Source organism: Lepidochelys kempii, chromosome 6 (assembly GCF_965140285.1).
Source record: "Lepidochelys kempii isolate rLepKem1 chromosome 6, rLepKem1.hap1, whole genome shotgun sequence".
In the NCBI taxonomy this organism is placed as follows: Eukaryota; Metazoa; Chordata; order Testudines; family Cheloniidae; genus Lepidochelys; species Lepidochelys kempii.
Genome location: NC_136385.1, coordinates 38,653,925 through 38,679,416, shown reverse-complemented (window position 1 = coordinate 38,679,416; position 25,492 = coordinate 38,653,925). Strand labels below are relative to the sequence as shown.

Sequence of the window (25,492 nt, the reverse complement as noted above, 5' to 3'; positions counted from 1 at the left end):
GCATTCTAGCAGTTACTAGCACATAGACTTATATATGGACAAAACACATGCCAAATAACCAAAGGAGGGAAATCCGCAACTTCCTGGCAACGTATTAAAACATACTGTAACTATGGGTTTGTACAGGAGAACATTTCTGGCTCATGACTGGCTTTCAAAAAACCCCACCACAGGATGAATTCCTATTGTTTATCTCCTCAAAAGGTCAATAATACTGAGATCTAGAATGACATCAACTAATCAGATAACATATACAAATTAGAGCTTTCTGACTGGGAGCAAAAAGTCCAATTATTTGCCTCTTAAAAAAAAAAAGAAAATAATTTTTCTTTTCTAAACCTCTAACTTCATAAGTCCTTTAGAAACTCCATTTAAAAGGAAAAGCTGCCATGAATTTGAAAACCATTACTAAAATGCAGGGATATCGAGATAGTCTCTGGACATTCAGAAAGTAAGTAACAATACAGATATTGAATACTTGGTTCAGTGAACATCCTGGTTTATTGTTCCTTGAATTAAATATTGACATTATCTTTGCCTCAGTCAATATTTACCTCTAAGAGTAATGAATCTCAATAAGCACCTCAACCAAAGTTAATATCAGCTTATTATTTATCACTTATCATGGAAGAACATCATTGCTTGATTTAACACTAATGACTGCACTGAAAAACAAATAAGCAAAAACTGCAAAATCAAATATTTCGCGTTTTAGATAATGAGTAACATAAGCCTGTTATGAATAATTCTTACCAGCATTGCATTCCTTCAGATAAACTGATTCAAGAGACCACAGGCATGGTTCTCCTTTCACCTACACTAATTTTACACTGGTGTAATTCATAGAGTTTGAAGCCAGAAGGGACCACTATGGCCATCTAGTCTGACCTGCAGCATAATACAGGCCAAAATTTTACCTGGTAACTCCGTCCCTAAAAGAATTTTTTTTTTCTTTCCAACTGTGTAACTGAACACTATTGAGCCCGATAACTTGTGGCTGAGTTGGAGCATCTCTCTTAGAAAGACATCTAAATCTTGATTTTAAAACTCTAAGTAATGATTAATTTACTACTCTCCATGGTAACCACTGGTTTCAATGGCACTGTTTCTGATTTAGACTCATGCAATGTGATCTACTAGCATGGACACCTATGCCTATCCAATTGAGGCCTGATAGAGGTGCGAGAGGAGAAGCAGGCCCCATGTCTCCTGCGTGTCTTACAACTGAAAATGTAAAATCATCACAGCTCATATGTGGCAAAATAATTCTGAATGCATCCGATGAAGTGAGCTGTAGCTCACGAAAGCTGATACTCAAATAAATTGGTTAGTCTCTAAGGTGCCACAAGTACTCCTGTTCTTTTTGCGAATACAGACTAACACGGCTGCTACTCTGAAAATAATTCTTGTTCATCTAAAACTTCCACAGACTCTTGTATTGTAACAACCTCAGCAAGTCTGAGTTAATGCCAAACAATGCATTAGAATGTGAAGGGTGGACGACTGTTTCCAGAAAATAACAATCATACTTTTGCATGATGTACATTGTACAACAAAACAATTCAATCATGAACTAACCAAGGGGATAGACACTGCCTCCCTTTATGTAATAAATCTAAAGTAGCAACACACTAGGCCTGCAGCTCAATGTATAAAACAGACTATAGGCACTATTTTAGTTTCTATTAAATTTATATAATTTCTTTCTAAAATAAAGTAAAAAAACATCAGTGTAAAAAAAAAGTTGTTTATCCTGTATTATTTAGGCTACAGTATTTAAGTGCTATCCCATCTAATAGTTTTACAAATATTACATATTACAGTATGACACACTACAAATTTTACTTTTCTTGATTATTCTTTACCACTTTTATTAAAATGTGTATGCTCAAACACTCAATAACTACTCTTACACTACATGGCTTTTGGCCTAATTTTTCAAAAGTGATAGTGATCTTGTGTGCGTCCATTTTTGGGTGCCTAACTTGAAGCACCCTAAAGAGGTCTGATTTTCAGTATTGAGCACCCACTTTCTGAAAATCAGGCTTCTTTAAGGTCTTTAATTGGGAATCCACTTTTTTTTTTAACGTAGGCTTTAATTATTAATTCCTTGTGCCCTTCCAACATCCTGCATAATTTATACCAATTATATTTTTCTAAACTGTTCATTTGAAGTAAAAACACTTCCTTTACTTCAGTTTCTACTATCCCTGGGTGTCCTTGTAGGACAGATCCTATACTTATGAAGAGGCTTTTTTATAAGGTTTTGACACTGTACTGAATTTTGTACTTTGTAGTAAAGGTCTTTTTATGGCACAACATCAAGCAGACAAGCTTTAAAGAGTGCTGTTCCGATTGATCGACAATGTACATTTAAATCAGATCATCACATCATTATGAGTCTGAAGGAGTAAGTATCAGTCAGTACCCAGAAAATTCAAGCCTTGATTTATACAACAGCAAAAAAAGTAACCAGATTTAGTGCCTTTTACAGATCTCTTCTTCTTAGCTCCAATGTGAACCATCACATCATACTTATCCTTCCATACACATTTAGTAAGTTAGCAGGAGCTCCTGATGCATCCATCTTATTATGGATAGAAAATATTGTCCTCTCTCAGATTAGAAAAAATAACTGGTTTTTTTTTTCAAATTAATATTTAATACACAACTGAAGACAACCTCCTACAATTTGTTCCAAAGTCCAGTCTAATTAAAGCTATCAAGTCTATTGCTTGTTGTTCTGAATATTTTAAAACAGAGTAGAGAAATATTAATCAGAGATGGATTTCCCCAAAAGGTGCCTAGTTATCGTCCTTCAGACTTTTTACTTCATCATTTCACTCGGTTTAACGTAGCCCTAATTTTAAGCATATGGTATAATAAGTGTAGCAAGAATAATCAGTTCAAAAAACTTCTGAGAAATTATTCAGTTCCTTTAAAAAATACAAATGCAAATGAATGACCGTGAAGCATATAATTGTTTGTTGTGGTGGGTTGCTTTGTTAACAGCCGTTCATCTGTCCCAAATAAATTCCTCACTCCACATTCCGGTATTTGGTAAACAAATTGTACAGGACTCTCAGTGTGGACTTCAGGTCACAATTTACAATATCTAGAAAAAGGAGGGAAAAAAGGTAAAATCAGCTCTTTTCATGACATCCAGGAAGCACCCAGAAAAAATGCCTATCCTTCTTACATGCAAGTACATTCTACTCTTCTCAGTCTCTTCCCCAAATACACAACCACAAACGTAGGAAGCACGGGTATGGAAACTGGACAAATATAAGGACAATTTTTGACCAAGCCATCAACCCAGCCATCAATTTTGAAGCCACAATTAATTGTAGGTGCAGATGAATATAGAACACACAACTTCCTGATTTGCAAATACTGTCAGCTAGTCAGATGTCTACATGCAAAAAATTAGCACCCATGATTATTTGTACCTACCAAATTGCACCCACATTTGATTGTGGGTGAAAAATTGAAGGTACAAACCTGGAAGCAGTTTTTTTTAAATTGACACGTAGGGTCTAATCCTCCAGTGGGACTCTTCAGATATGGGGGGGCTGCAGGATTGAGTCCATACTGAATAAAACATATTCTGTTAGGTTTCTATTTAGCAAGGAAATTAAAGCACTTGGATGTTCTTAAGGTGAGATTTTTCTAAAGCACCTTGGGAGTTCGGTGTACAAATGCCTCTGAAAGTTGATGCTGAAGATCCCACGTCCCCAGTGCTTAAAAAGTTAGGAACATGGTCAAGTAGATGGCTGAATCAGGGCCTCAAACGATATATATCTAAGTTTAAAAAAACCCCACCTTTGCGAAACAAGAGGGCTAACGAATGTCCACTCTGTTTCCAAGAGAGGTTGTTGAGAAAGTCAATGTTATTGCGACAGAATATGTATCAAATTAAATGACCTGAATCACTGCTCTGGTCTGTGTAAACAAGTCATCTTCAAAGCACGCAGGCAGTCCTAGCAAATTATGCAATTATCAAAATAATATTGCCATTCTAGTACTTATATTGCAGTCTTTTATGTGATTCTGAAGATTACACAAGAAACGTCTATACAGTAACTCCTCACTTAAAGTCGTCCCGGTTAACATTGTTTCGTTGTTGATCAATAAGGGAACATGCTCGTTTAAAGTTGCAAAATGCTCCCTTCTAACGTTTGGCAGCCGCCTGCTTTGTCCACTGCTTGCAGGAAGAGCAGCCTGTTGCAGCTAGCTGGTGGGAACTTGGAACCAGGGTGGGCTGGCAGCCCCCCAGCAGCTCCCCGTTCCCCTAAGTTCCCTGTGCGGCAGCCACCCAGCAGGCTATCAATTGCCGGCAGTTCAGCTGTCCCTCCCCGCACTGCCATGTGCTGCTCCTGCACCCCACTTACCCCATCCCCACAGAGCGGGTGGGAGGGGGGAACACGACAGGGCTCAGGACGGAGCTGGGCAGCAGCTGCTGTCTCAACTTGCTGATCTACCTAAAAAGTCAATGTACTTAGAGTGGGGTCAGTGTACTTAAAGGGGCAATGTGCATCTCTCTCAGAGGCAGTGTGTGTCTCTGTCTGCCATGCTCTCTCCCCTCCCTCCATTCATGCTGCCTTGTAGAGTGTGAGGCGACATTAACAACATGTTAACCCTTGAGGGCTCAGCCAAGTGCTAGTTCATCATTTAGCAGTAAGGTATTCCCTGGGAAATATCCCACCCTCTTCTACCCTCTGACTCCATCACCTCAACCAAGCTTCACAATCATCATCACTGTGTACCAGTATTAAATTGTTTGTTTGAAACTTATACTGTGTGTGTGTGTGTGTGTGTGTGTGTGTGTGTATATATATAATATAGTCTTTTGTCTGGTGAAAAAAATTTCCCTGGAACCTAACCCCCGCACTATTTACATTAATTCTTATGGGGAAATTGGAATAGTTTAACATCGTTTTGCTTAAAGTCGCATTTTTCAGGAACTACAACGTTAAGAGAAGAGTTACTGTACTCTAATTGTCCACTCCAGCCAAACCCATGCATGGTTTTCCAAGCTATGCAAGCTGTAGGGGGCTGTGGACATGGCTACATGGCAAGCCAGCTGCAGAAGCCATACAAAAAAGCTTCATTTCCAGAGTTGAGTAATTATGGAGCCTCCTGCATTTCATGAAGGGACTATGCCACTCAATGGAATTAATGAATCTCCAGACCCCTTCACTTTGTGGCCCTTGGAAGACACAGACAGGTTCCAGGAGCTCATAGGCAAGGCTATAAAATGTGAAAAGTCCCAAAGCTGCTGGGAATCGAGGAAAGGACATTTCTTCCACACAGCTCAGATTGCTACAGTTATGGTCTGCCTTACTACCTCTAAAAAGGGGAGCTTCCCCCATCAAGCCTGGAGCTGGGAATCTTGGAGTCACATGACCCCCCCTTTATTCTCTTATAGAGGAGTCCTACAGAATTTAAAGACAATTTTATTTAAACAAATATTTTAAAACCACCCCATAAAATGTATCCGAAAATTTCATCATCTCTATAGAATTCTACAGGATTACTCCTGAGAGCATTCTGCGCCAAAAATTTAAAAATTCTGTGCACAATATTTTAAAATTCTGCAAGTTTTATTTGTCAATAAATAAATGCAGAGGCTCCAACAGGGCAGTGGGGAGCACAGGCCACTGGCTGCACGAAGATGGGAGATCACCCTGCAGACCTCCCACCCCCGGAACACGGACTCAGCGGTGAGGCTGTACCCTACCCTGATGCAGCAAAAGGCCTTGGTCTGCCCCACAAACACCCTGGGGCCCTACCCTTCTGCACCAGGCACACCAGATGTGGAGCAGGCAGGCTCAACCAGTCAGGATCCAGGTGTGGAGGGTCTCAGTGTTGGGGGATCCAGATGTGGGGTGAGAGGATTCCGTGTGGGACAGTCTGGGTGCAGGCAGCTCAGTGCGGGGTCTACGTGTGGGGAGATCTGGATGCACAGAGGCTCATTGGGGGTGGAGGGGTTCCAGGTGCAGGGGCAATGGGACTCTGCACGGGCTTCCAGGTGAAGGTGGTTGGGTCTCAGCAGAGGGGTCTGGTTGCTGGGGGAGTGGGGCTTGTTGGGGTGGGGGTCTGGGTGCATCTAGTTGGGTGTCTGAATGGGGGGGACTCAGGGTTGTGCAGGGGGTGGGGCATCAGGGTGGGGATTTGAGTGGAGGGAGCTCAGTGGGTGGTGGTCTGGGTGCAGTGATGGGGATCTGGAGGCGGGGGGGGTCTTCAGATGCAGGGGTTCAGGTTCAGTGGGGTGGGGTTCAGGTATGGAGGGCTAGAGGAGTTCTGGATGTACACGGTGAGGCTTGGCAGGGGTGTCTGGGTATGGGAGGTCTGGATGCATGGGGGATAGGGTGGATGGGGGAGCGGCTCCCGGTACCGTGACCCCTCCCACCACAGTTGAGGAGCAATGGGGGCAGGAAGGAGGGGAGGATCCTGAGCATCCTGCAGCTGGTGGAGGTTTCTGGGGGTGAGCCTGTTGCAGCCCCAGACACTCCTTGCAGGGGAAGAGGAAGTCCTGTCCTCTCCTGCCTCCAGCCCCGCCGGGACTAGCAGCTGATCCTGGCTCAGGTTAGGAGCCACTGGCTCGAGCGTCCCTAGCCCCACGGTGATTTGCCTCTCCACCAGCTGCTCCAGGTGTGTGAAATGATGTACTTGCTCTGCTAGAGAGTGGTGCTTGACTGCTCTTGCAGCTTCCCTTTGCTCCCCTTTTAAAAAGTCATTTTTCTGTGGGAAAGCAAAGAAAGCTGTGGGGGACATGAATTTTGCACATGCGCAGTGGTGCAGAATTCCCCCAGGAGTACAGGATGGTTAAAAAAAAATCCTCTAGAAAGATTAATCATTTCTATTCAATTCCATAATACTGAATTCTATTCATTTTCTATAGAACCCTATTACATTTGTATAGAAACATAATTTTATCAGATTATTCTCATAATAGCTCATTTCCATGGCTGGCCTCTAAAATGGAGTGTCACCCAGAAGGAGCTTGCACTCGACAATGCTTGAAAATTCTTCTTCACTCAGTCAAGGATGAGGGGACACAGGCTGAGTGCAAAGATTCCTATGAGTCCTAGCAGAACTGATGGAAATCCACCCAGGATCTGGACTATCAGCCATGGAGTCTATCTTCTGCCCTAGTGTGCCCCTTAAATATTAGAGTTGGATGGCCTGAAAAGCTGGCTGCATTCTGGAGACCACAATTTAATTGTGTTTGTGTTCACTGTTTTAAATTACACCGACACCAAGTGTCTGCCTGAATTTGTGCTGTAACCCAGCACCAACAGCCTTGCACCATGCAAGAACTGGCAAGATCGAGGCTTTCATTAAGGACTGATGAACAGAGTTTATGGAATCACTTCTGCTGTATGCAAGTTGGGGCCATTTTGGAAAGAAAATCATAATGACTAGTAAAGAAAACAATGATGGCCAAAACTGGGAACCTAAATTTTGGCTCTTCAGTCCATATTCACTTCAATGCAAGTTGTGCTCCTAAATCATTTAGGTGCTTTTGAAAATCCCATTCTTAGGCACCTAAACATGGACTTCAGAGTCTAACTTTAGGCTTCTCTGTCTGAAAATGTTGGCTGATGATATTTAGCATTATATCTGTAGATGTCTCTTGAATACAAAGTAGTTGTAAAAGATAAAATTAAGGTGGCAGGACTTTTAAAGCCCTTTCATTGTATATATTGCAAATAATATATTGCAAATAACAAAAAATAAATTGTTGACCCTGAAAAAGTAAATATCATGCAGATATGCCAATTTATTTACCATATTCACTATTTTTTTTGACATATGCTTTTTCATATTCTGCAGCATTTATTTCATCAGAAATTTCATAGAAGCTGTGTAGGAATTTTAAGACTATTTAGTATACACATTTATAGTAAGATCTTTTCCAATGCTTTTTTGCTCTCTGGAAATTTTAGGCACGGGCATTGTGCCCAATGCAACAACACATAAAACAGATGCATTTTTCCATTCACATTGGGCAGGAAGTTTCATATTAAGCATTTCAATAATTGCACAAGAAATGGCATATATATACTGAAATGTCCCGATGGCTTGATTTATACTGGAAAATTAGCTGTCCCCTAGAGCAATAAATACCTGAAAATTTAAAAGGCCATAAGAATTTTAAACCTCCACAGGGAGTGGGAGATCACGGCTGTTTTACTTGAAACCCTAGATTTCACTATTTCCACCACCTTACTTTGATTGCCCAAACATAAGGCCTTGTGATATAGTCACCATCAATTTAGCTAAAGCAGGCCTGCACACAATAGTCCCAGCCATCACAAGAAGTGAAAAACTAGGATCTATATTGCCAGATTAAGGCATAGGCACTAAAGGTCTGTGCCTGCAACCCCAGCTCCTAAGGCCTATGATTATGTCAGAATTTCAGCTTGTTTGTTTGTTTTCTAAAGTAAGGGCTTGTCTACACTTGAAATGCTACTGCAGCACATCTGAAGCTGTTCCAGTGTAGCACTTCAGGGTAGACAGTACCTATGCCAACAGGAGGGTTTCCACCATCAGCGTAGGCAATCCACTTCCCTGAGAGATGGTAGCTAGGTTAATGGAAGATTTCTTCTGTAAACCTAACACTATCTACAGTGGGAGTTAGACTGGCTTAACTAGGGTAGTCAGGGGTGTGCATTTTTTACACCCCTGAGTGATGTAGCTGGGTTGACCTAACTTTTTAGTGTAGACTAGAACTAAGTCTCTAGCTGTTATCACGGCAAAGAAATAGTTGAAAAGGTGACCATAGCATAGATGATCCAGTGATGTCAGCCTTCGTCTGCAGACAACCTGCAATGATAGGTGTGAAAAGTCTGAACTGTCCCATTCATTTCTATGGGGTGTTACTTCCACACCATACTGTGCTGGAAATGTCCAGCCAACACCACCCAGAAAAGGACTGCATGTGTGGCAGCAGAGTGCAGTGAGCCCAGCAAACAGATACCCCAACAGCCTGAGTGTAAGTACTGGGGCAGGGCCCTGCTGCCATTCCTGCCTTTTTGAGGGACCCGTGCTCTCCCAAGGGAAGCATGTATGTATATAAGGAGTGGGGGGTGGGAAGGGGGAGAAAGGGGCTGCCACTCCTGAGAGGATAAGAGGGGCCCAAGTTGCTGTCCCTGTTTCTCTGAGAAGGGAGAGGAAGTCCCTGCCACCACTACTCAAACTGGGAGATGGAACCAGGGCTGAGGCGGGGCTCTAGGAGTGATGCCACAGAGGCACTCCATATCATATCATGGGGTGCCTCAGGCTCTGGATTGCCTCAATCCAGCCTTGAGAGTGAGACTTAAACCCATGTCTTTCATATGAGAGTGCAAGGGTGAAATTCTGGTTCTACTAAAATCAATGGGGAAACTCTCATGGTCTTCAGTGGGGCTCAGCTTTTCCCCCAAGTCTCAACCTCTTGCCTATAAATTTAGCAGCAGAAATACATAAGATGCAAGTCTGAAAATTCACCAGTATAAAAAGTCATCTCATGAAGACAAGGGAACATTGGATCAGATAAGTGCAAAATATTTTGAATTTTCACAATTGGCTACTGTGTTCAAAGGCAATTCAATGAATGTTTGATATTTGTCTTTTCCTACCACAATGAATAAGTCTTCAAACACAACCATTGTGAATTATGTTGCACATTTTGGAGGGTTTAGTAGGCAAAGGCGGAATGGGAGGGAGTAGGGTTATCCAGATGTGTGGGCAATACAATTCACAAATCATTTTTTATTACAATATCATCATCTGTTCAGTACAGGTATTCACGATGGATAAGTCTTGCCATGGCCAGAGCAGAATTATCACCCATTGAGTCCTTTGCAGAAGCACTTTTACTGGCAAGGGCAGAAATTGTCAAGGAGGGGCTGAGGAATACATGCTGAAATGACTATGCTGGTCCTCTGAGGATCAGCATGCACCCCCATGTAGCATTTGCTGCTGATTGAAAGACAGCTAGGCACATACCCTAACCACAGATTGCCTGAGCACTACAGACGGACTTGCCTCTCTACTTTTGTGGATTAAGAGGTTCCTTGTACCCTCATCCTACCCTACTGCAACACCACCGCACAGGATAGGATTTCATCCTTCAACTGATAAAAAGATTAATAATAAATAAAGTACGATACCTTCTGGCCTCGGTTTTGGTTTTTCCAACCCTCCATCTTGCATTAGCTCAAATGAAAAGGACACATTAATGACCTGGTAATATAATGAACACATTCATTATTGTACATTATTTCCTGCCCAGTGTACATGGTCAGCATAGGCTGCGTTTAAGGCTACAGAGCCAAATCCTCAGCTGGTGTAAGTTGTCAAGGCTCCTTACATCAGAGGATCGGGTCCATAGAAACTAGGGAACTAATCATTACTCAAAGTATTTTTTGGTCAGAAATCCAAATATTTGCAAATGGGATTGTCCTGATCAGAATAGGATTTGGGCTCAACTGTCCATTGAGAGACAAGTTAGCTTGGTAAACTCCTTAAAAATTAACAAAAATAAAATAGTAAAAAATTGAACACTATATAGTCCAGGTACTTTCCTTGACTCAAATATATAGCTGAATTGCCTTGGGTGTCAATAGAGATTGTGTGTGAAGACTAAGGGCAGTGTTTGGTCTTAAAATTGTATATTGTGCAGAGAAGGGAATATGCCTTCATATCTTTAAACTATGTGAAATCTTGCAAATGTTCATAATTTTTATTGTTCATAATTTGATTCCGCCAGCACTCAGGCACAGACGTCTTATTTAAGTCAATGGTAATACTGAGTATAGCTCAATGGCAGCATTGCAGTGGCTGCCAACAAACAGTTAATATTTCCTAGATACCAGACAGTTAACAGAATTTCCTCCTCTACTCAGATGAGGCAATAACCACAGTATCTCAAATACTACTGTGTAATAAATGCTGGCAAATGCTGAATTTTTAATGGTGACCACTGTATTCCCTTTTTTTTTAACCTAGGTAGAGTACATCAGTCTTGCGTAAAAAGGTTTGTACTGTGTGTTACAGTAAGTGGTTTTTTTTTATATAAAAATATAAAATCCAACAACAGAATTACCTTTTGTTCAAAACTATCAGGAGTCAAGAAAAAGCTGTGCAGAGGCACAAAATAGCCCTCCAGGAGACCCATTAGCAGCACTAGATATACACCGTCTGCAAACTGTAAGAGACCATGATATGTCAGAGTATATATTCTAAACCTGGATAATTATTTTGCCTGATAAGCAAGATACCCTTTGCCTAATACAGCATGCTCACGACACTACTAACCTAAACGTTTTCAACTGCATCAAAAGATTTATTCTACGTGACTTCTTATGCTTATATCAGGTATTACACTGTGTTATGCCTTCATGGATAAACTGACCCGAGACTGACATAAACAAGTGGGCATATAAGCACCCTGGAAAGAGGCTGTGGCCAGAAGAGACCTGTAGTTATGGGCATCTTGTCACTGGCGGTTGAGTAGATTTGGTAACTGGGAAGTGGATTCAGCACTGGAGGAACAGGGGGTTGTGAGCCCATTTCTGTAGTGTGGAAGCCTCGGGACGGCTGATCTATGGAACACACCTTCAATTCAGATTCTGCTGGCCCTGTGGCAGAGGCACAACCATCTCTTCCGAACTGTTTGTGACATAGCACATAGCCCCAGAGCAGAAGAAAGTAGAAATGAATGTGTCATCTAATGATTGCACAAGAAATCTTAATATAGTGGAAAAAGAGGAGGGGAATAAAGAAACCGAAGTCCAGAGTTCAGCAAAGTCCATATTAACCTATTTTTCAGTGTACACAATTATAGGTAGACGGCATCCATCTAACTGCTATGGTGCATCCTTATTTCATTATGAACTATAACTACACACATTATGCACATGGTTTTCATACACGTTACTAATTTTAAAACATTTTTCTCAAAAATTTCAGAACACGATCACATTCGTCATAAAGAACAATAAGCATGTCAAGCTTTTTAAAAACATGGTTTTGAGTTCCTTGAGATGACACAAATTCTGTATTTTTAAAAAGAGAAATGTATTCTTTTCACACTTGTGTAACACAAAAGCAGATTAATGGATTTTATCTGAACCTGGGCTGAGACCAGACATGAGCAAATTTTTGCCCAAAGGCAACATTTCAGAGAAAGTTATGAATGACTGTGAAGAGAGGTTTAGAATAGAATGGCCATCTCAATCTTATCTATATATCATGACTATCAATGCTAGAACATAGCCTCACTTAATCAAATTCTGTTTATCCAATTCCCCAGATTATCTGAAGCAGCTCAGTGTCTCCCTGAAGCTGCTCATCATCTCTCTGCTGTTGGAAATACAATCTACCTCTCAGCTTAGCGAAATCCAGTTTCAATGAACTTTTTAGGGATCTCTACGGACATTTGATTAATGAGGGTTCTTCAGTGAGATAACAATGGAATATACACACACACTTAAAAACAAAGCCATATTTCTGAAAGAAAGCCTTTATATGTCTCCTCCCATCTAGTTCTTAATTTTACCTGTGCAAAATCCATACCTATTAGAGACTTGTAGTCAGTTATACGAGGGGTTCTGAGACTTTTTTGTAAGAAGGATCACGTCTTAAAGGAAAAAATGCTCTATGGACACCTCCCCTCTCACTGGTGATCATGCAGACCACCTTCCTTCCAATCTCATCATGCAACTTCCTTGTGGCAACTGCAGCAATTGTTTATATAGAAAAAAAAACACTAGGAAAGTATTTAATGTATTTTTAGCTTCTTTCAATGCATTCTAGCAACTGGAAACAAGGAGGAGGAGCCAGCACAATGTCACACTGTGCAGCGTAGAACCCAGTGATGCAACTGCTTATACACTCAGTAACTTTACGTGTGTAAGCAGTCCCAGTGAGAAGTGTCACAGCAGTCCCATGAGATTATTCATTTGAGTAAAGTAAAGATAGCTGGAATGCAATTGCCCAACTTGGAATTTGATCAGAATACCTGGGCCAAGATTCTCACTGCAAAAACTGCTATGGCGTCTCTAATGACCAAAATTGTTCTGGACCCTCCTTATATAGTGTACAGCTAACATTAATTAATATTAATGGTAAAGGAAGTATAAATCTTTTGAGGGAATGTGCTCCAGAAATTCAGTTACTACTAGAATAGTTCCTTGTCTTTGCAGTATAGTTTTTATCTTCACATGAAAGACCTATATAAAATTAAGCAATCCAGAGGGGTTTCTGGGTGAAATAACCACTTCTTTAAAGAAAAGGAGGACTTGTGGCACTTTAGAGACTAACAAATTTATTTGATCATAAGCTTTCGTGATCCACTGAATGCATCCAATGAAGTGAGCTGTAGCTCACAAAAGCTTATGCTCAAATAAATTTGTTAGTCTCTAAGGTGCCACAAGTACTCCTTTTGTTTTTGCGAATACAGACTAACACGGCTGCTACTCTGAAACCTGTCATTTCTTTAAAGGTTTCAGAGTAACAGCCGTGTTAGTCTGTATCCACAAAAAGAACAGGAGTACTTGTGGCGCCTTAGAGACTAACAAATTTATTAGAGCATAAGCTTTTGTGGGCTACAGCCCACTTCATACAGCCCATTTCTTTAAAGATGGCTTAATAAGACTCTAGTGAAACCTTTGAGCATGTTATGATACGTGTATAGTATGGTGCAATTGTCCTCCCCCACCAACCATGGCTATGGAATCTTACCTGGGTTTCCAGTTCTGTAACCTCCAAATTCAGTTTATTCAGGTGCTTGTTCACAAAAGTGATGAGGGTCTGAAAAATGAAAACATGTTGATCAAGGCACACTTTTTAGAGCAGCAGTTTCAACTTTTCCCATAAGTTAGACCTGCACGTGCAGTGTTTAGATCTGATTTCTAAATGTTTTAAAGTTACAAACAGAAACCTGCAATTTTTAAAGTATTTTACTCCTAGATTGATTGGTTTTCTGAGAGCGGAACAGAACTGACATGAACACTAATCAGATAATTAAAATACATTGTTATAATGTAATTCTTCTTCAGGAAGCTAAAAAAAAAAAAAAGATTTGTAGCAGTCTAGAGAGTTGTGTTATTAGACGAGGCTTCAATTTGATAGCAGCTGAAATACATGGGGGCAGATAATCCGCTGATGTAAATTGGCATTTCTCAATTGGCTTTAGTGGAGCTATGTGAATTTATACCAGCTAAGGATCAACCTGTTGAGTTTTCTTTTACATTACATACAGGGTACGTTTACACTACAATTAAAAACCCATGGCTGACCCAGCTCAGGGTAAGGGACTGTTTAATTGCAGTGAAGATATTCGGGCTCGGCCTGGAGCCCAGGCTGTAGGACCCTGCAAGGTAGGAGGGTCCCAAAGCTCGGGCTGCAGCCCAAACCTGAATGTCTACACAACAATTAAACAGTCTTTTAGTCATGAGCTCAAGTTAGCTGGCACTGGCCAGCTTCAGGTCTCTAACTGCAGTGTAGACATACCCACAGTTACATGACAAAGTACTTTACAATAGAGACTTCTATATATCTCTCCTGTTCTATCTTCTGAAGCAAAATTAATGTTGATGAAAGCAATAAATATAACACAATTTGTAATCACAGGATTATGACTTTCATTTTCAGTGTAAAGTTTAAGTTTTATTACATTAAATATGTTAATGTGCTACTTAATTGTATTTCAGAAATAAAACACTTTCCAACCTTTTTTACAACATTGAGCTTGTCCGGAGCATGGTCAAATAAAGTGTCAAATGCATCCCGTTCTGAAAAATAGTCAAACCTGTTAACATAGCAAGCAACAGCTATCCAACTGCATAATAAACACTAATTAAAGAGCATGAATGATGAGAACAGCAGCATCAGCAGAATCTTTAATGTAGTTTCTTTGTACTTCAGTTACTGTATATTCTGATTGTTCATTTCGTTCTATAATCTGCTAGAAACTATTATTGTCTTTTGCCAGGTTTCAGAGTAGCAGCCGTGTTAGTCTGTATCCGCAAAAAGAAAAGGAGGACTTGTGACACCTTACAGACCAACAAATTTATTTGATCATAAGCTTTTGTGAGCTACAGCTCACTTCATCGGATGCATTCAGTGGAAAATACAGTGGGGAGATTTATATACACAGAGAACATGACCAGTAACATAGATTTTTGCTGGGATTTGGGCTGCTTATGAAGTGATCTGAACAATGAACTGTAACTTTCTCCCTGAGAATTAACAACAATCAATATCTACCCATATAAAAACCTACAAAACTGGGCATAGGTAGGTAGTGAGCCAAATGAATTCATGAACAATGTGAACTTGCACTTTCAGTCACTGAGAGTGCAACGTTTGTAACAAAGTGCATAAAATGCCCACATTGCATTATGATCTTGGTTCATTACCACATTATAACAAGTCCTCACGTCACAGCTGTAATATGATGCTTGGTACAGATGATTTTGTGCCACCCTGAAATGCGTCCTGTGACATTTTAATATCCCAGGTTGCAGGACAACCTCATTGAAATTAGAGCAATCTCTTAAAGACCATGACAGATAGCCAACCTACCAGAGGTGGGAGCACTGATGTAACAGTGCATTCACCTTCTAAAAAGAAAGAGAGAGCTCGAATCATCTCCAGGTTACTCCATTTTGGCCAGTAATTGGTGTGACACAAAATGACTCCACAGAGAGCTGCTTTTGCCCTTCCTAAATAGAAAGAGCTAGAATGATAACTTTACTCAGTCCCATTTACTTCAGTGGTGATTTCACATGGAGTAAGGTGCTACTCAATATGAGTAAGAGTATCACAGTCTGACCCAAAAAGCACCTCCATGACCAGAGTTTTTGAACTCAGCTGTGAATAAACTATGTAAACCAGATTAACATTGCTCATGGTTTTAGTCTCAGTGACATTAAAGGTGCAATCTCAGGATAAAAACATAACAACTCTTTCAACTACAAGGGACTAAGCCTCTCCACTGCAAGCAAAGAAGAGCATAGCATCCAATTCTCTAAAAGGAATGGCAGTTGTATTATGAAAAGGAGTACTTGTGGCACCTTAGAGACTCTCCAATTTATTTGAGCATGAGCTTTCGTGAGCTACAGCTCACTTCATCGGATGCATACCATGGAAACTGCAGAAGACATTATATACACACAGAGACCATGAAACAATACCTCCTCCCACCTTGATTATCATGCACATTGTAGGGAGAGTGGTCACTTTGGATAAGCTATTACCAGCAGGAGAGTGAGTTTGTGTGTGTGGTTTTTGGAGGGGGGTGAGGGAGTGAGAGAACCTGGATTTGTGCAGGAAATGGCCCACCTTGATTATCACACACATTGTGAAGAGAGTGGTCACTTTGGATGGGCTATTACCAGCAGGAGAGTGAGTTTGTGGGGGGCGGGGGGGCGGAGGGTGAGAAAACCTGGATTTGTGCTGGAAATGGCCCAACTTGATGATCACTTTAGATAAGCTATTACCAGCAGGACAGTGGGATGGGAGGAGGTATTGTTTCATGGTCTCTGTGTGTATATAATGTCTTCTGCAGTTTCCATGGTATGCATCCGATGAAGTGAGCTGTAGCTCACGAAAGCTCATGCTCAAATAAATTGGTTAGTCTCTAAGGTGCCACAAGTACTCCTTTTCTTTTTGCGAAGACAGACTAACACGGCTGTTACTCTGAAAGTTGTATTATGGAACATCATCTTTCATTCATGTTGGGAACCTCTAATCATTAATGCTTTTATATTGAAGTTCTGGGGTGAAATCACCAATCATCTCTAAAATAGCATTTGCTGAAAGGCATAAGAAATCGTTTGTTTTAAAAATGGCTATGCTGACATCAAAGTTTCTCTTATTTGTTAACTGCCATCCCAATCTGCAACACGTTTATTTATATATTTACCAAGGAAGCTGCAAATCCTGGCCTTACTTATGGTTTGAATGAACGGATCAGCTGCAGGACAATTAATTAATGTACACTTTGGTAGCCTCAAGAAAATGATAATAATCAAATGAAACTTACCATACCTTCCGGATAATGCCCTATAGTAAAAAGCAAAACAAAATTATTATGTATCTCATTTACTTTACTTCATGCTTTTCGTTAAGATGGACAAGAAAACTGCATATATGACCAGATCCTTAGCTCTGTGTAAACTGGAGTAGGTTAATAGAGTTCAATGGTGTGCCACTAATTTACCCACTAGAGACTCTGGCTCATAGCATCAACTAACATAATCTTGTTGGCTTCAATAAACGTTCAAATTGATACCAAATAGTACACTTCCTACTGCTAAGCCCAATCAACATGCCTTCTCTTGTGGAGAAGGTTTTTGCTATGTTTATTTCATGAACTCTTTTCCCTTTGCCCCAAATATCCAGTTGTCACGGCCACTACAATAAAGTGCTAGCCAAAACAACGCCTGGACTAGGTTCTTAAGTATTTAAGGAGTTTTGTTTCATTTGATCCTTCACATAAATATCACACTTGTAATAAACCCATAAGGATTAATAATGAGTCATTAGCCTGAACACTCCTCACTCTATTAGAAAGTAGGATGTTCTGCTGTTGCTTCTTGCTGGTTTTGAATAATATTTCCACTGCACACTGCACTGTGAGATCACATGTAAATGTTTTACCACGGTCACTTATGCTTCTTCAGAGCCTAATGGTGAATGAAATACTTGGGAACAGTTTTTTCTTTTCTGAGATAATTTAGCACTTCATCAACTAAACTGTGAAAGGTAAAAGCATAAGACCTACCCCTCTTCTTATCTGTCTGAAAACTTATTCAGACACTTTTGAATGTACAGTATTTGAAACAGGATGCAATATAGATTTCTTCAAATGCACAAATTTCATACATATTTACTCTACCTTTCCTTTGGTCTCAGTCTTTTGGAGATTTGCAAGTACTTTGTCATTAGTAATTCCAACTCGGTAATGTTACATTTTGAGAGGCATATTTGAAAGCCTTGTAAAGACTAAACTATAATCACTAGCTGAAGCATGATCCCTCCTGGAACCCCAATAATGAAATCTAAATATCACCAAATGGTTGAATTTTTGAGACACATCTGTGTTCAATTACTGAACTGCTGGCAAGAGTGGTGTTGACATACTCAGTGTTACCAGTTATTTCCTCTTGGATTTGTCGGGACTGGAGGATTCCTTCTCGTTTCTGGAAAAAAAGAATTGTTTTTTGTTTAGTTTATTACAGTTTAATGTTTAGTGTAATATAAAAAATATCTATGATCTACAAATGTCATCAGATAAACATAAAAATAAAAAACTTCATTTTTTTTTCAGACTTGACTGTATTATTTTATTTCCATTTGTATGTATTCCACAGAATTTAGTCCAGATAACTTACTTGTTAACATAAAAATTTAAGAATGGCCACCAATGGTATAATACTAGGAGACCTGAAATGTCACCTCGTGTAACAGAGAACCTAAGGACTAAACAATCGTTTCTTCCCCTTTCTCCATTCCCCCCTCTCCCTCCACTTTTCTACCTAAGGTTTCAGAGTAACAGCCGTGTTAGTCTGTATTCGCAAAAAGAAAAGGAGGACTTGTGGCACCTTAGAGACTAACCAATTTATTAGAGCATGAGCTTTCGTGAGCTACAGCTCACTTCCTCAGATGCATATCGTGGAAACTGCAGCAGGCTTTATTTCTACCTAAGGCTCCAGTTCAGCAAAGCACATGAAACAGCTTAAGCACACACACACAGAAGGTTTGCTGAAGAGAGACCGTGTGCTGAACTGCAGCCTATGTTTGAAAAACCAGCCCAGGCAAAGGGTGCCCACGCAGTACCAGCTTTTGCAATCCTTTACTCCCATTCTAGCTGTCCTTTCTTTCCCTGTTCCCTTTCTTCATCCTCCTCATTATTTTTATTTCAAACTTGCCATTTTTCACTACTCTCTGCATTAGAGATTGTGTTTGTTTGGGAAGAAACTCCAAAATGGAGGACAATCTACGCAGGACCTGATCCAAATCCCAAGACAGTTTTAGTTTTACTTCAATGTTTTATGGATCAGGCCCATACACAGGAAGACCCTTGCATGTGCTAATTAGTGGTCAGTGCTATACACTGACTCAGGAGCTGACTGACTGTCAGAATGTATGAGTTAGTTGGCAAAGGAAGCAGCCTCAGTCTCCTCAGTTCCTTCCCTTATATTGATCACTGCCATTTTTTCGCCTTGGAGTACACATTTCATGTATGTATTGCCTCTCTCCGTGTTCTCTTCGTTAACTTTAATCAATGGCGGTCATCAAAGTATGCAGTGTTTTCCTTACTATGGCCCAAGGCTGCAGTGCATACTCAGACAAAACTCCCACTAAGTCAATAGGAGCCTATGCAATAACTACAGGATTAGGCCCCGTAAATTTAACTTGGTGATTATTGCTCTGATAATCTGCCCCATGACACTGAAGTATGGAACCATTCTGCAACCTCAGAGAATGAATATATCTTTGGAAGTGCTCTTGGGTCCAAGTAATTCTGCCCCATAATCATTTGAATATTAGACAGAGTAAAGAAATGCAAAATTAAGGCATGATCCAGCTCTTCCTGAAGACTCCCACTCGCTTCAGTGGAAATTTAACAGTACTCTTACTGCATGTAAAAAAAAAAAGATACCCATACTGTCAATAGAAAAATCTAAAGGAGAGAAAGGAGAATAATATACAGAAATGAACCAGGGAAGATCCAAGTGCATCATTTTTCAAAAACCGGCTTATAACCTAGATTTTTAATTACTCTAATTGCCAACAGCTTTTGTGCAAAACAATGGCAGCAAATCTAGGTTAAAATTACTTTTTCATAAGCACTGTCCTGATTACCTATTGGGTTTTATCATGTTATTTATGTCAGAAACAAATTTGTGTTTTAGTAAACTATCCCCAGCCAACACTGCAACCTTCATATCTTGTGTGTATAAAACTGATAACAAAAACCTGAAACACATTCAGGTTTTTTTGGTTTTTTTATGTATTTTACTCCAATTCCCCCTTCCGCCTCCACTCACACACATTCCCTCTATCTTTATCAAATTGCAAACAGTGGCATTTAAAAAACAGGCCTCTTATAGCCTATTGAGCTTTCTTTGCCATGACCTTATTTTACAGAATATATCAGGGTTTGAAGCTACTGGGCTTTCTAATGTAAACAGTGAAAAAAGGCCGAAGGCTGCATTTATTGTTCCTTGAAACTTCCATTTCACTCAAATGGGCATTGCAGGTCCACAAGGTATTTAGAATCAGGCCCACTGTGTACAAAATAACCACACGGATAAAAAAACAAAGATGAACTATTCTAAAAATACTAGGCCAGATCCTAAGCTGCTGTAAATCGATGCAGCTGCATTGACTTCAGTGGAATTACATTGATTTATATCGGTTGAGGATCTGGCTCAGTGGGGCTAAATCTCTTCCTACACTGCACTGATTCTATCCCAGTGAAACTCCACTGGTTCCAGTGCACTTACCCCTGATTTACAGCGGTGTAGGAGAAGAGAAACATGTACATTGACCCAGTCCTGCTTGGTCCGTGCTGGAGCAAAACCTGGTTCTCATTCTGCCCCCTACTTACAATGCTTTTCAGGGTATGTCTCTAGTGCAGTCACAGGGTATGATTACAGCTTGTGTAGGCAAGCTATCTTTGAACTATCTGGGTCAGGTACCAAAGCAGTGAAGCCACAGTGGCACGTACTTCAGCACAAGCTAGCTCCCCGAGTAATTACCCAGGGTTCTATGCAGGCTTATACCTGAAGCCCCTGTTGCTTCTGCTGCTTGACTGCTCTGGGATCCAAGCTAGGTAGATTAAAGCTAGCATGCACACATACATGTATTAGGTTTGTTTTTCAAGAAACTCATCAATCAATTTCAAAAACATTTCCTGGAGTAAAGTTACGTTTATCTTTAACTGGACAACAACTTGAATGGACACATTGTCTGGGAGTCTGATTGGTGTTCGAAAATATTATGAATGCAACCAAAAGAGATGAAGTATTGCTACGAGACGTTTTGCATAAATGAGCTGTGATTACAGAAAAGACATACCCTTATACTCATGTAGCTCCACTGACTTGAGTAGAATTACTCCTGATTTACACCATTGTACTACATAAGAGGAGAATCAAGCCCATTGACTTCAATGGGAGTTTTGTCAGAATAAAGAAGAGCGCAAGATCTGGCTCCTTATGGATATATTTTTCACATTTTTTCCCTCTCCCCATTTGGCCCTTTTCCTAAGGATGACCTGATAGGTACATTCTTGGCTTTTTGGATGGTTGTTATTAGCACTTTGGGATAAACTGATCTTTTTTGATATTCGTATAACATCTAAATCAGGAAGGCAAAGTGTTTGATTGAAAGTAATTTCCCTTTGAAGACTTACACTCATCAGTGCAGTCTCACAATGGGTCACTTTGATCATATTTGGAGAAAGCCCACCAACTGTCATTTTAAAGCCAACGAGCAGGATTTCAGCCTTCAGCGATATATCTGCCAGAAGCTCCCCTTGAGCTTTCTTTACTAGTAAATTACCAAATTCAAAAACTTTTCTGACATGTGAATGGTGGAAATAAGAGCTGTTAATTTTTTAGATTTGCCTAATAGATCTTCAAGTCATGCATATTTGAAGAGAGCCTAAATAATGCCTCCTTGCAAAGAGATACTGCAAAAGAGCCCCAGGAAAACAACATAAACAAAAAAGGTAAAGGCTACTAAGCTGTGAAAAATAAAGGCAAAACTGATTTGTAGACAAGGGAAAGCAGATTAAATGGCAAGAAGCAGAACAAAATATAGCAAGCACAAATAGAATTGAGTTTAGTAGGAAAAAAATAAACAGAAAAACCTGGAAAGTTTAGGCAGATGGGGCTCTAATATGGAGTGTGATTGGCACAGAAAAATCCAATTGATGGTCTCTTTATGAAAGAGCCAAAACTTGTAATCAGACTAGATTAGTGTATATAAAGCTGAAAAAGAATATTTATTCACCTAACATGGATTTGGATTTAATAAATGGTGACAATTCATCACTCAGTGCAAGGGCTGATTTAAATATCTGCACTAGGAAGGGGCAGTGAGAAGACCGTCAGAAATGAGATAAATATTAACTCTAGAGATCATACTGCGTGATAAATAGACAGATACATTCCAACAATAATATTTAATACATCTTAATGTCATAGTCTGGCCACTTTGCAATCAAAATAAGATATTCTGAGGCATGGCTCAATCTGGGAAAACACTCGTTCTTTTGCCTTTTGCTTGAAGCATTGTCAGCCAGCAAAATACATGTGTGCACACACACATGCACTTGCATATACGTGTATTAGATTCATTCTTCAACAAACTCACCAATCAATTTCAAAATAATTTCCAGGAGCTATGTTTTTCTTACCTGGACAACAACAACCTGAATGGACACATGGTCTGGGAGTCTGATTGGTGCCCGAAAATATTGCGACAACGCAACCAAAAGACGAAGTATTGCTACAAGACTTTTTGCATGAACAGCTGAAATAGATATTAAAAACACAAGTTACATAAGGAAAAGTAACTAAGGCAAATATTTATTTTTGCTTGCAGGAACACCAAGGAATATGGGATACTTTTTCCCTTGGCATCTGGACTCACTGGAGGCTGCTATCAGGGTACCTTTTCTTCAACTGCCTTCCTGCTTTCCATAAATCAGCTGGTAGTAGAAATAAAGTGCAAAAAAAAAATAATAAAAAATTAGCTTTTGCAATATGTCTGGATGCCATTGGCCTGGGAAGGTGGAAATCTAAACCTGATCCAAAAGCCAGATTTTATGTACGGCTGCTTAAACAGCCATCTATGTTGGTCCTTTATCCTCTTTATTTCAATATGGATTAGATATTTTTGTATTCATAACATGCACTTTATTCATTTTTAAGTGTCACAATGTCTGCAGGATGATAAATGAGCCTATTTTGGCTGAAGCCTTGAGCAATAACTTACTAAACTCAGTGACTCAAACATTCCTCATGAACTTGTTATAGTGCTTCTTGTTATTTTAGCTTTTTCTCAGCAGGTTTCATATGGGTAGTTAACACTAGCAAGAATTACAAGATATCCAAGGACTTACTGTAGGTAAGCTGTAATCAAGTATCAACCCACTGACATCAAAGGGGAATCTATTTCTAACTTTAATACTTTCTTTCTTATTATTTTTGCTTGTGTCCAGATTTGCACTGCATTTTTAGGCTTCCTTAGGGCAACACTCTAAAATGATGGTTGACAGCTACAAAACAATGCTGCCTATTTTCCATACACAACTTAGTAGTTATTGGTCAGTTTATTACACAAGTAAAATGGTAAGAGAGTCAACGAAATGTTCTCCTCCGTCATTTCTAATCTAAGTCACAAACATGTGCCAGAGATTTCTCTGAAAAAACATCACATGATTTGGCACAGTTGGCAAACTTTGCTGGGGATACTACAGGTCAGGAATGAGGTGCTTTGGCAAAGCTGGATAAGGAAGACTGACCTGCACCTACTCGTACTACAATTGGCCTGAGCCACTGCTGTCAATCTCCTACTTTAGCACTAAAACTCACAAACACAGGTAACACATTAAAACAAAGACAAGTCAATCACAGGGCTGCCCTTCCCCCACCCCTTACGTCCTGCAGTATAGGAGCCAGGAGGGAATGGAAGAAAACTTTAGGGCAAAAAGTATGATAGGATGAGAGGGAGAGGCAGCTATGCTTAATGTTCACCCTGGCTCCTCACACCTACCTCTTCCCTCCATAGATTTATGCTGACAATGGGACTCTGGGGATGAAAGGGAACGTGGCTCAGGGTGGGGAAGAAAAATAGTGCTATAAACCTACTGGCCAAGATTTTTAAGAATGACCTTGTGATTCTGGGTGCCCACCTTGAGACACCTTAAAGGGGCCTGGTTTTCAAAAAGAGCTGAGCACCCACCTTCTGAAATAAAGGCCCCTTTAAAGGGTCCCAGGGTGGGCAAAATTATGACCACTGTGGGCCCCCTCCTGCATTGCTAGCTGTTAATATCGCTCTTTTTTTTAATACATTAAAGGCTAGGGAAATCCTAACCCCACTAACATCAACAGAAGTTTTGCAATTGACTTCAGTAGAGCCAAATTTCCACCCTAAAGATATTCAGTTGGCTTTGATTCAATCTAGCAAGCACATTACATGCACATAACATGCAAAAGGATATCTGAGTGCCTAAATACTACAGTTATGCATGCTGTAACACCTTTGCACACATACATATGGTAAATGCAGCTGCAAACATGTATGCAGGCACATTTCAGTGCACAGATGTCATGTTTTGAAAATCTGGTCCTGAAAGGTTGAGCATCAGCTGAGAATGAAGAGAGAAGTTGCTGCATTCACTCTCACCCTCCCCTTACTGTGCAGCTACTACCAGGAAGGGCAGGAATTGGTGGAATTACTATTCTATGTTCATGAATTGCACCTGGGAACTATAGTATCTATACTATCAACAAACGAGCATTCCATTGTGAAACATGCAACTCACAGTCAACAGTCCACTTGATACTCCTTGGAGGAAGTTTGAGGGTTTCATTGATCTTCTCAAGAACTGTCTGTAACTTCTGCTTCTGAGCAATTTCAGACTGTGTGACTTCAGCAACATTCAGTTTTTCACTCTCAAGTTTCTCTGAAGTGATAATGGAAGGAAAAAAAAAAAACAACAACCAGCCAGTCAACTCCTTAACCCTAGGTACCATGAGTAATATATGTGAAGACATTCTGTTACAATGGATTTTTGGAAGATATCAGGCATCATAGTTTTAAAATTAACCCTTGATTTCTCAGCCTGCTCAGCGAAGAATGCTCTTTTTCCCTTAAAGGGATTTCCAGTCTCATTTTGCAATCCTAACAATATCACCCACATTTTTCCCTTATTACCCCTAACCTTTTAGTCTAAAGTAGTGAAGGGTTAGATGCAACTCCTTCTAGAGCACATCTAAGGGGTCTAACATGCTGACGCTGCCTCCACAGCTCTACCACCAGGGATCTTCTGCACAGAAGTGAATTGAGCTACAGAGCAACAAGCCTGATAGAGACAAATATCATGCTTTAAAAGGTTTGATTCGTCCACTCCAGACCAACAGCTTCTCTCTCAGTGAATTACTGCCTTAAGCAACATGAATAAAGGCCAGGTGTGAACCAATGGAAGTGAGTCCATAAAGGGATTTGCAGCGGTTTAAGTAAATCAATTTTTAAAACTAGTTTTGGAAACTATTGCTAGTTGTGTATATAGACAAGGACTTTAATTAATTTAATTCACAGTAGGTCTGTGAAATGAGAAAATGGCACAAACATATTTTCAAGGTAGAGCAAAAAAGTGAAAAAAGCAAGTGTAGTGATGATTAAAGATATTTTATCAACCCAATTTTAACAAAATGTATTGGTTAATTTAAATAGTGTTCTTTCATCCATAATT

General features: G+C 40.0%; 1 protein-coding gene across 4 annotated transcripts in view; it reads right to left on the bottom strand.

The window, feature by feature from the left end:
- Window positions 1–1,817: 1,817 nt before the first annotated feature.
- Window positions 1,818–25,492, bottom strand: part of PARVA (parvin alpha) — an 83,773-nt gene continuing 60,098 nt past the window's right edge. For 3 of the 4 annotated variants that reach the window (XM_073347625.2, XM_073347627.2, XM_073347628.2), the window contains 9 exons: window positions 24,563–24,703; window positions 22,430–22,545; window positions 18,142–18,200; window positions 17,042–17,061; window positions 14,725–14,786; window positions 13,735–13,803; window positions 11,096–11,197; window positions 10,161–10,233; window positions 1,818–3,115 (listed from right to left, as the gene is read on the bottom strand). In XM_073347625.2, the coding sequence (XP_073203726.1) occupies window positions 3,039–3,115; window positions 10,161–10,233; window positions 11,096–11,197; window positions 13,735–13,803; window positions 14,725–14,786; window positions 17,042–17,061; window positions 18,142–18,200; window positions 22,430–22,545; window positions 24,563–24,703 (719 nt within the window). In that variant the 3' untranslated portion in view covers window positions 1,818–3,038. Of the gene's footprint in view, window positions 3,116–10,160; window positions 10,234–11,095; window positions 11,198–12,060; window positions 12,729–13,734; window positions 13,804–14,724; window positions 14,787–17,041; window positions 17,062–18,141; window positions 18,201–22,429; window positions 22,546–24,562; window positions 24,704–25,492 lie in introns of those variants that run through there. The other variant, XM_073347629.2, reaches the window with a different exon arrangement.